Source organism: Leucopleurus acutus (genome assembly GCF_964270905.1).
Source record: "Leucopleurus acutus genome assembly, chromosome: X".
In the NCBI taxonomy this organism is placed as follows: Eukaryota; Metazoa; Chordata; class Mammalia; order Artiodactyla; family Delphinidae; genus Leucopleurus; species Leucopleurus acutus.
Genome location: NC_139148.1, coordinates 130,855,500 through 130,867,178, shown reverse-complemented (window position 1 = coordinate 130,867,178; position 11,679 = coordinate 130,855,500). Strand labels below are relative to the sequence as shown.

At 44.3% G+C, this 11,679-nt stretch overlaps 1 protein-coding gene across 1 annotated transcript in view; it reads left to right on the top strand.

Annotated features, from left to right (window-relative positions):
* Positions 1–8,526: 8,526 nt before the first annotated feature.
* TEX28 (testis expressed 28) overlaps positions 8,527–11,679 on the top strand; it is a gene marked incomplete at both ends in the record, with an annotated part of 59,934 nt that continues 56,781 nt past the window's right edge. The window contains 3 exon segments of the mRNA XM_082865174.1: positions 8,527–9,073; positions 9,076–9,212; positions 9,216–9,361. Of these exon segments, the coding sequence (XP_082721300.1) occupies positions 8,527–9,073; positions 9,076–9,212; positions 9,216–9,361 (830 nt within the window).

The window sequence follows — 11,679 nt, the reverse complement described above, 5'->3', positions numbered from 1 at the left end:
GCGCAGGCGTGCCGCTCCCTACGCGCGCCCTCCAACTCCATGGATTTTGAACAATTGTTATTCATATGTTGCACATTATTCGAAATAATTTAATTCTTTTATATCTGCCCTCGTCCTATCAATTCAAAGAGGGCTGCCTACACGCAGGACCAGGTCTACTTTTGGGGTGATAAAAAAATTCTGGAAGTAGATGGTGTGATAGTTGCGCGATGTGGTGACTGTAGTAAGGGAGGGCCGATGCATTCACAGGCTTTAAAAGAGTTATTGATACAATAGTGCAGTTTGTTTTGCGCACTTCCTCACACTATAAAAAAAGCCACGCTGGAATCTTCCCCTTTGCAGCCGCCTCCCTCCAGCCCCTTAGCAGCCCAGCCCCCGGCAGTGGGGGTTGGGAGGTCTTCACAGCAAGTGAGGCGGCCTGAGCGTTCTGAGGCAGTGTGGCGTCTCTGCGCGGACCTTCTTTCTCTTTCTAGAACTTTCTGGACGGCCAGCCGGCTCACGGGCCCAGCCGCTCCGCAGCATGTGGGATCCTCCTGGACCGGGGCACGAACCCGCGTCCCCTGCATCGGCAGGCGGACTCTCAACCACTGCACCATCAGGGAAGCCCGAGAACATCTTTTTTAATCATTTGATTTATGTCTGCCTGATTTCCTTGCAGTTGCACATTTTTCATATGTTTACTGGTATTCATAGTTCATCCTTTCTGAATTGTCTATTACTACCCTTTGCTGTTTTTATGTTTGATGATTTGTTTTTAGCTTCCTAATTTGTAGGAGTTCTTTATATGTTGATTAGCCTTTTATCTCTTAGAGATAATTGCAAATCTTTTTTTCTTAATCTGTTGCTCTTTAAAAATGTTCATGGAGATACTTTATTTTTAAGAAGAAGCAAGTGTTTGAACCGAAACCGAAATGTTGCTTCTTAACTTTATGCTTCCTTCACCATAAGAAGGTTTAAAGATTTTTTTAAACTGTAGTACAATATGTAAATCTTTTCCTTTATGGCATTTTGGTTTGAGACTTGTTCAAAAAGGTGTTCTCCACAGAGAGATTATAAAAACATTTCCTATTGTGTCCTTCTGATACCTTTAGAGTTTCATATTTATATTTAGTTCTCTATTCTGTCTCGACTTTATTATTGTATGCGATGTAAAGTAGCACTCTAATTTAGTTTTATTCAGATAGCCAAGTATCCCAAGACCATATTTATTTTTCGTTCCCAAAATTTCTTAGCTATTCTTTTGCATTTTGGAATTAGCTAATCTAACATTCATAAGACATTCCCATTGGGTTTTTAACTGTTATTTCATTGAATTTATAAGTTAATATGTAGAGGGCTGACATATTTACAGTATTGAGTCTTCTCAAGGACATGGTATACAGCCATTGATAATCACATCTTATTGCCATCCTATTTTGTATTTTCTACTTAACCTGATATCTCATTTCTTTTTGTTCCTCCTTTCCTTCCCTTTTTTGGATTAATCAAGTTCCTTTTTTTCTGCCCTTGATTATTTGGATGTTATTTACCTGGCTTTTTTCTACTGGTTGCCTTGAATTTTTTTTCACCAACATATTCTTCTGTCAGTTTTGAGTTTTATATGATATCTATAAAATTCCTCAATAGAACAAGTCATTAGCAAATTTTAACTTTCCCTATTAACTACTTTCTTTAAAAATACTTAGTTCTTTCATTTATCAGTGCTACGTATGAACATTGTTTAAAGCAGGGGTCAGCGCACTGTTTCCGTAAAGGGCCGTATAGTAAATATTTGATGCCACATGTTCTCTGTTGTAGCTGCTCAACTAGACCTTTGTTGTGGCACAAAGGTAGCCATACACTATATGTAAATTAATCAGTGTGGCTGTGTGCCAGTCACACTTTGTGGACACTGAAATTTGAATCTCATATAATTTTCACATGCCACAAAATATCCTCCTTCTGATTTTTTTCAACCATTTAAACACGTAGAAACCATTCTTAGCTCACACCTGTACAAAACCAGTCTGTAGTTTGCCAACCCCTGTTTCAAAGAGTTAAATGGTTCTACAAGGTTTATTACAAAAAATAGCGATCTCTACAGGACTTCCCTGGTGGTCCAGTGGCCAGGGCTCCTCACTCCCAATGCAGGGGGCCCGGGTTCGATCCTTGGTCAGGGAACTAGATCCCACATGCCGCAACTAAGAGATCACATGCTGCAACTAAAGATCCTGCATGCTGCAACTAAAGATCCTGCATGCTGTAACTAAAACCTGGCACAGCCAAATAAATATATATTTTTAAAAAATAGCAATCTCTTGCTTCCACCCACAGTGGTCCATCCATTCCCCAGAATCAACTACATTCAACCCTTTTAGCTGTTTCTTTTGGCATTTACCTCTAGTTCTGTAAATAAATTGGTTATAGTGCTGTTTCTTTATTTTTTAGATTTTGGGAATTATTGATTGACTTCTCACAGTTAAAGATGATGATGTAGCTCTTTCACCACCCCCATCCTTCCAGTACAGTATACAATCATCTGCATTAGATTATTCTTTGATATTCACGTTATCAAGTCTACAGCAACTCTGATGACTTTTCCTTTCTCTCCTGATGTTTTGTTTTCCTTAGAGTTAACTCTTGTCTCTCCCTACCCCGTGTTGCTTGTTCTCTACTACTTATTATAGGTCAGCACTTCCCCAAACTGGCTATATCTCCTCTCCAGCTGCTGAAAGATGTCCTGCATATTTCATTCACTTGGAGCACTCTCTCCTGGAGCCTTTTGACTTGCCCTCCAGGCCCACTGCCCAGCTGCCAGCCTGGGTCCCCTTCCATCATCCTGGAGATTGCACTTGCCTTTCTTTTAGCTTGGGGCCCCAGTTTCATAAATCCCATCTCTACCTCTGTCGTAGGTTCCTGTCTGGTTTTGGTGGCACGTCTTCTCTAGTAGCTTCCAGAAAAAGAATGCAGAGGAAGTAAACTATTTGAGTTCTTTTATGTTAGAAAACGACTTTAACCTAAAAACTGACAGTTTGGTTATAGAATTCTAGGTGAGAAAATCGTTTTTCCCCCAAATTTGGAAGGCATTACTTCATTGTTTTCTAATTCTTAGTGCTTCACTGAAAAGGCTGAAGACATTCTGTCTTCTGATTCTTTGAATGTGACCTTTTTTTTTCTCTCTGACAGTTATTCTCTCGGCATATTGAAGATATTATTCAACTCTTCAGGATTTCACTGATGCCTTAGAGAAGGCAGCTTTCAGTCTAAAAGTCATGGTTTTAAAGGTAATCAACTTTTACAATCTGGCTGCTTCTAAGATCTGTGTCTAAGTGTGGATCTATTTCCGTTTTATCCTGTTTGGGATCTCTTGAGCTTCTTTTTTTAAAAAATTAATTAATTAATTTATTTTTGGCTGTGTTGGGACTTCGTTACTGTGCATGGGCTTTCTCTAGTTGCGGCAAGCAGGGACTACTCTTTGTTGCAGTATGCGGGCTTCTCATTGCGGTGGTTTCCCTTGTTGTGGAGCACGGGCTCTAGGCATGCAGGCCTCAGTAGTTGTGGCTCACGGGCTCTAGCGCACAGTCTCAGTAGTTGTGGCACACAGGCTTATTTGCTCCGCAGCATGTGGGATCTTCCCGGACCAGGGATTGAACCCACGTTCCCTGCATTGGCAGGAGGATTCTTAACCACTGCACCACCAGGGGAGTCCCTTGGGCTTCTTGAATTTGTGGATTTATGTCTGTCATCAGTCCTGGAAAATTCTTAGTGACTATCTCTTAAAACCTTGCTGTTACCTTAGTCTGTCTTCCTGAGGCATGGCAGTTAGATTTTTTGTTAGATTTTCTCATTCTATCTTCTGTGTCTCCTATTTTTCAATTTTATTCAAATTTTATATTTCTTTGTGCCTCTGTGCTGCATTCTGGATGCTTTCTTTAGTTCTGTTTTACAATTTACTAATTCTCCAGCCATTTCTTATCTGTGATTAAAACCATCTCTTGAACATTTAAAAACTTTAAAAATTTGTGAAATCCATGCAGAGAAAGCTTTCAACAAAATTCAACACCCATTTATGATAAAAAACCTGCAGAAAGTAGGCATAGAGGGAACTTTCCTCAACATAATAAAGGCCGTATATGACAAACCCACAGCCAACATCATCCTCAATGGTGAAAAACTGAAACCATTTCCACTAAGATAAGGAACAAGACAAGGTTGCCCACTCTCACCACTCTTATTCAACATAGTTTTGGAAATTTTAGCCACAGCAATCAGAGAAGAAAAAGAAATAAAAGGAATCCAAATTGGAAAAGAAGAAGTAAAGCTGTCACTGTTTGCAGATGACATGATACTATACATAGAGAATCCTAAAGATGCTACCAGAAAACTACTAGAGCTAATCAATGAATTTGGTAAAGCAGCAGGATACAAAATTAATGCACAGAAATCTCTGGCATTCCTATACACTAATGATGAAAAATCTGAAAGTGAAATTAAGAAAACACTCCCATTTACCACTGCAACAAAAAGAATAAAATATCTAGGAATAAACCTGCCTAAGGAGACAAAAGACCTGTATGCAGAAAATTATAAGACACTGATGAAAGAAATTAAAGATGATACAAAGAGATGGAGAGATATACCATGTTCTTGGATTGGAAGAATCAACATTGTGAAAATGACTCTACTACCCAAAGCAATCTACAGATTCAATGCAATCCCTATCAAACTACCACTGGCATTTTTCACAGAACTAGAACAAAAAATTTCACAATTTGTTTGGAAACACAAAAGACCCCGAATAGCCAAAGCAATCTTGAGAACGAAAAATGGAGCTGGAGGAATCAGGCTCCCTGACGTCAGACTATATTACAAAGCTACAGTAATCAAGAGAGTATGGTACTGGCACAAAAACAGGAATATAGGTCAGTGGAGCAGGATAGAAAGCCCAGAGATAAACCCATGTACATATGGTCACCTTATCTTTGATAAAGGAGGCAAGAATATACAGTGGAGAAAAGACAGCCTCTTCGATAAGTGGTGCTGGGAAAACTGGACAGGTACATGTAATAGTATGAAATTAGAATGCTCCCTAACACCATACACAAAAATAAACTCAAAATGGATTAAAGACCTAAATGTAAGGCCAGACACTATCAAACTCTTAGAGGAAAACATAGGCAGAACACTCTATGACATAAATCACAGCAAGATCCTTTTTGACCCACCTCCTAGAGAAATGGAAATAAAAACAAAAATAAACAAATGGGACCTAATGAAACTTCAAAGCTTTTGCACAGCAAAGGAAACCATAAACAAGATGAGAAGACAACCCTCAGAATGGGAGAAAATATTTGCAAATGAAGCAACTGACAAAGGACTAATCCCAAAAATTTACAAGCAGCTCATGCAGCTCAATATCCAAAAAACAAACAACCCAATCCAAAAATGGGTAGAAGACCTAAATAGACATTTCTCCAAAGAAGATACACAGATTGCCAACAAACACATGAAAGAATGCTCATCATCATTAATCTTTAGAGAAATGCAAATCAAAACTATGAGATATCATCTCACACCGGTCAGAATGGCCATCATTAAAAAATCTACAAACAATAAATGCTGGAGAGGGTGTTGAGAAAAGGGAACCCTCTTGCACTGTTGGTGGGAATGTAAATTGATACAGCCACTATGGAGAACAGTATGGAGGTTCCCTAAAAAACTAAAAATAGAACTACCATATGACCCAGCAATCCCACTACTGGGCATATACCCTGAGAAAACCATAATTCAGAAAGAGTCATGTACCAAAATGTTCATTGCAGCTCTATTTACCATACCCGGGACATGGAAGCAACCTAAGTGTCCATCAACAGATGAATGGATAAAGAAGATGTGGCACATATATACAATGGAATATTACTCAGCCATAAAAAGAAAGGAAATTGAGTTATTTGTAGTGAGGTGGATGGACCTAGAGTCTGTCATACAGAGTGAAGTAAGTCAGAAAGAGAAAAACAAATACCGTATTCTAAGACATATATATGGAATATAAGAAAAAAAAAGGTCATGAAGAACCTAGGGGCAAGGTGGGAATAAAGACACAGATCTACTAGAGAATGGATTTGAGGATATGGGGAGGGGGAAGGGTAAGCTGGGACGAAGTGAGAGAGTGGCATGGACATATATACGCTACCAAATGTAAAATAGATAGCTAGTGGGAAGCAGCCGCATAACACAGGGAGATCAGCTCGGTGCTTTGTGACCACCTAGAGGGGTGGGATAGGGAGGGTGGTAGGGAGGGAGACGCAAGAGGGAAGAGATATGGGAACATATGTATATGTATAACTGATTCACTTTGTTATAAAGCAGAAACTAACACACCATTGTAAAGCAATTATACTCCAATAAAGATGTTAAAAAAATTGTGAAATCTGGCATATGCATATAAAGGTGCAGAAAACATCAACATTTAGTTTAGGAAGTAATGTTAATGTAAACACACATTTAATTGCTATTCGGATCAAGTACACTAGCCTCCTCCCGTCTCTCCAATCACCATCCCCTTCTCCCACTCTAGTGGGAACCACTATCGATGTTTATGCTACTGAAGCCCATGCTTTTCTTTCTTTTTAAAAATTAATTAATTAATTAATTTTTGGCTGCATTGGGTCTTCATCGCTGCTTGTGGGCTTTCTCTAGTTGCGGCAAGCGGGGGCTGCTTTTCGTTGCAGTGCACAGGCTTCTCATTGTGGTGGCTTCTCTTGTTGCAGAGCACGGGCAGGCAGATTCTTAACCACTGTGCCACCAGGGAAGTCCCCATGCTTTTCTTTACAGCTTTACTTCCTTCCTGTGTATGCATCCCTAAACAACATCATTTCATTTTGCCTGCTTTTGAACTTTATATCAGCAGAACCATATATAGTATGGATTCTTCTGTGTTTGGCTTCTTTTGTTCAACATTATGCTTGTTCATTCATGTTTTCAAGGCTGTAGTTTATTTTTATTGTTGTATAGCAGTAAACTGTTGAATATATTACAGTTCACTTACACATTCTATGATGATAGGCCAGGTGGGTTGTTTCTAGCAGCTGGTTATTGGGAGTATTATTGTACCTGCCTTTCAAGGATATATCTAGGAATGCAACTGCTGGGCCATTCAGTATGGATGTCTTCAACTTTATGATATTACCAAATGCTTTCCCAAAATATTTGTACCAATTACTCTCCCACCAGGAGTGATTGAGGGTTCCTGTTGCTCCATGTCCTTTCTGAGATTTATTATAGTTTAAGTTTTGCCAATCTGCTAGGTGCATAGTGGTATCACATGTTTTTTTAAATATCAAGGAATAATTTGCATAGAATAAAATACACAGAACCAAAATATCTATTACACTATAATCACTCCTTGCTTCCCACTGGGAGAGCATTTTCAGATTGAAAACAGTAATGAAGGGCTTCCCTGGTGGCGCAGTGGTTAAGAATCCGCCTGCCAATGCAAGGGACACGGGTGCGAGCCCTGGTCCGGGAAGATCCCATGTGCCGCGGAGCACCTAGGCCTGTGTACCACAACTACTGAGCCTGCACTATAGAGCCCGTGAGCCACAACTACTGAGCCCACGTGCCACAACTACTGAAGCCCGCGCACCAAGAGCCCGTGCTCCACGAGAGAAGCCATGACAATGAGAAGCCCGCACACCGCAATGAAGAGTAGCCCCCGTTCGCCGCAACTAGAGAAAGCCCGCGCACAGCAACAAAGACCCAACGCAGCCAAAAATAAATAAACAAGTAAATTAATTAATTAAAAAAAACAGTCATGAAGGTGCTTTTAGTTAAAAAGTAGAAACAGAACAGAGGCTCCACCTGTCTTGGCCTCACCTACCTCTCCTACCTCATCCTTGTCCACTGTACCATGGTCTCCTGTGTTCCAGTTAGGCTGCTATGTCCATCTTTATTTTAGAGATGAGAAAACCGACCCTCTGAGCGGTTTATTAACTTACTCAAGGTCTCAAGAGTGGTAGAGTCGGGATTTGAACTGGGCTCTATCTCCAAGGCTCTTACTATTATGCTTCACCATGCAACAGACTCATTTGTTTGTGTTACAGCAGAACTGTCCACCCTAGGCTGTCAGCTCTGTGAGACCAAGGAATATGTCTGGCTTCTGTACCACATGGTAGGCGCTCAGGAAATATGTGTTGAATGAATGATTAGTTGAAGGAATGAACCTGTTAGGATGCAAATCTCCCTGCCTATCTCTTCTATCCATCTGGCAGTAGCAATACAGCAAGCTGTATGGATTAATGGAAATGAGTTTATTCCATGCTCTACAAGAACAGTTCTCTATAAAACGAGACCCACTGTTGGTAATTCTTGGAAGAGAAGTCCAGGAACAGACAGGGCAGGTGTGGAGGGGGTTGATAGCCACCTGGAGGTCATAGTGAGGTACACCCATAGAGCAAGGAGCCAGGTGCTGAAGAGGAGGGGAGAATGTCCAGTCTGTGTCGGGCCCACCTCAGATGCACAAATCTTGCAAATGAAGTACTTGCGCATATGCATAAGTACTGTTATAGAGTGGAGCAATTTGTGTCTAATTCTCCCACCATTTGCATCTCACAGAAGTACCTGTTTTGTGATTCTCGTTTCCCAATGCAGGCGGAATACACTAAGAGCCCAACTGCAAACTTCCCCTCCAATGTTCTGTCCTGCAGATCCCTGTCATCCAGTAAGGCTGGCCCCAGTGGCCCCTCCAGCCTCTCAGATGGGGAGCTGGCCCGGAACTTACAGGACAGCGTCAAGCACCGCATCCTGTACCTCTCAGAGCAGCTGAGAGTGGAAAAGGCCAGCCTGGACAGGAACACTGTGGGCTTCCTCAAGCTGGTGTCCACAGCTGGCCGGCAGCAGGCCCCCCACGTCTGGCAGGCCTTAGAGAAGGTGAACCAGCGTGCCTCTGCCACCGTTGCCCAGATTGAGCGAAGGCTCCACCGGTGTCACCAGCAGCTGCAGGAGCTGGAGGAGGGCTGCAGGCCCAAGGGCTTAGTGCTGAGGGCAGAAAGCAGCCTGGCGTACAACCGTGAGCAGCCCAGCGAGAAGGCTCTGTTTCAGAGTCCCCCAAGCCAGGTGCGGAACGCTGCCCATCCACCGACCTGTTTGACGTAATTAGACACCTCTCTCCAGAGAGTCACTCCGCAGCCTTGCAGCAGGGGAGGTCCTCGGAGACCAAGCATGGGGCCCAGCTGTGAGCCCTGCTGTGGCAGAAGGTGAAGGAAGAGCGGATCAAAGTCAAGACCTTCCACCTCAGCTTGCAGGTGTCCTATCAGAGCCTCAAGGAGCGGTATGCGACCAACCTGCAGGCATCGCTGGAGTCCCTCTGGGAGGAGAAGTGCAGGTGAGGCAGACCCCTTGGCCGCCTGAGCTCTGGGGTGGGTGGGGGGTGTCTGTGTTCCTCTCATTCCCTGCCCACCGTGCACGCCTGCCTGGCCCTCTCCCGGCCAATGGGGCTCTGACTGGGCTCACACCGGCCTGCGGTGGCGGGGGGGCCAGCAGATGCCTATCGTCAGCCAGGCAGGTGTCCGCTGGTCCCCATGTGCCAGAGAGGTGTATGATGCATGACTGGAATCGCCTTGCCAGCCCTGGTTCCTTCACCTGGGCTCATGGCTAAGTTGGGGCACAAGGTCCTGTGTGGGTTATTTGTTCTAACAATGACTGCCTTCTGCAGAGTGCTTCCCCCCGCCCCCCTGCCCCTGTGTGGTGGGTTGATATTATTTTCATCTAAGGTCAGACTAGGGCCCACCAACAGGAAAAAAGGTGAACTCAGTCTCTCAAAGGACCCCCCCATTTCTTTTTTCTTTTTTTTTGCAGTACGCGGGCCTCTCACTGTCGTGGCCTCTCCCGTTGTGGAGCACAGGCTCCAGACGCGCAGGCTCAGCAGCCATGGCTCACGGGCCCAGCCGCTCCGCGGCATGTGGGATCTTCCCGGACCGGGGCACGAACCCGCGTCCCCTGCATCGGCAGGCGGACTCTCAACCACTGCGCCACCAGGGAAGCCCTCCATTTCTATCCGGACACTTCCTGGGGTCCCAGCCGCCCTCAGAGGTGCCGTACACCCTCCTCTGCATTAAATAATCCTTACAGCAGCTTCACCAGGCAGGGAGGGATTCGCTGAGATGAGCCCACATTCCCAGCACTTTCACGGAAGAACTCTGCAATCCCTTTAGCATCTGTGTGTTTGTGGGGAAGTGGTGATGGGAATCAATCGTCTTGTTTTCACAGAGAAATCCTACCCACATTGACGCCACTTGACAAATCCCTCAAGAGCAGTTAAGGAGTACGAAGGTTCAACCCATGGTCAAATAAGGTAGCCAGTGAGAATTCAGATTTCTTTTGGAGGTGATTTTCTTTTTGAAATTTTGAATTTTATTTTATTTTTTATACAGCAGGTTATTATGAGTTATCCATTTACGCATATTAGTGTACATATTCAATCCCAATCTCCCAAATCATCACACCCCCCGCCCGCCCCCGCCATTTTCTCACCTTGGTGCCCATATGTTTGTGCTCTACATCTGTGTCTCTATTTCTGCCCTGCAAACCGGTTCATCTGTACCATTTATCTAGGTTCCACATATGTGCATTAATACACGATATTTGTTTCTCTCTTTCTGACTTCCTTCACTCTGTATGACAGTCTCTAGATCCATCCACATCTCTACAAATGACCCAATTTCGTTCCTTTGTACGGCTGAGTAATAAATAATAGTAATAAAGCTCTTCTTCACATGGACTGGTTTCTTGTCTAGCTGTATCAACTAGCCATCTTCTCACATGGCACAAGAGGATGAGGCAGCCGTCTGGGGCCTCTTTTATAAGGGAGGTAATCTCATTCATGAGGGCTCCCCCCTCATGGGCTAATCACTTCCCAGGGCCCCACCTCCAAATGCCATCCCTTTGGGGGTTAGAATTTAACAGGTGAATGAGGGGGAGAGGTTTACAAATATTCAGTCCATAGCAGTGTCTGTCCATCTATTGTTGCTCCTATGTTCCCTTTTTCCTGCTGAGATAATCAAGGTTTTCATTTACATTTTAACTTCTCTACTGCCTTTTTAGGCAATTATCAGTATTCGCTGAAACTTTACAATTCACCTATGAACTGGAAGAAAAACCCTCACGATGTCTGGGTCTGCAAAGTGCCTACCTTACCCTCTCCCCGGAGAGGTGTCCCATGGGTGCTGAGCAGGAATCGGACTCTGGACCCCCGCCCTCACCCGCAGCAGCCCTTTCCCTCCATTGCCCACAGCAGAGGCCAGACTCAGATGAAACGTTCAGGGAAATTTATTAAACAGAAACATTGACTGAAACCATTGAACACAGGGCATAACAACACACAGAGGAACTTCTAACGGCCACCGGAGCTCACGGGTCCCGGCCCCACCCAGGGTCCTCAAAAAGGTGCCTCCGCTACACCCCACCCGGCGGCCCTCCATCTCCCCACAGTCTCCCTTCCTGAGGGCCCCGCGGGTGGCCTCTCGCCAGGAAGATGGGCGCCGGCCATGCCCGCTCCCCCCAGGGCAGACCCTCCATTTCTGGCCCACATGCCCGGGGCCTGGCCCTGCCCCTGCCCTATGGCGGGCACAGGACAGTCCCACAGCAGGGCGCACGCCACCAAGCCGGGGACGTGGAGTCCCGAGGAACAACGGGGTGGCCCAG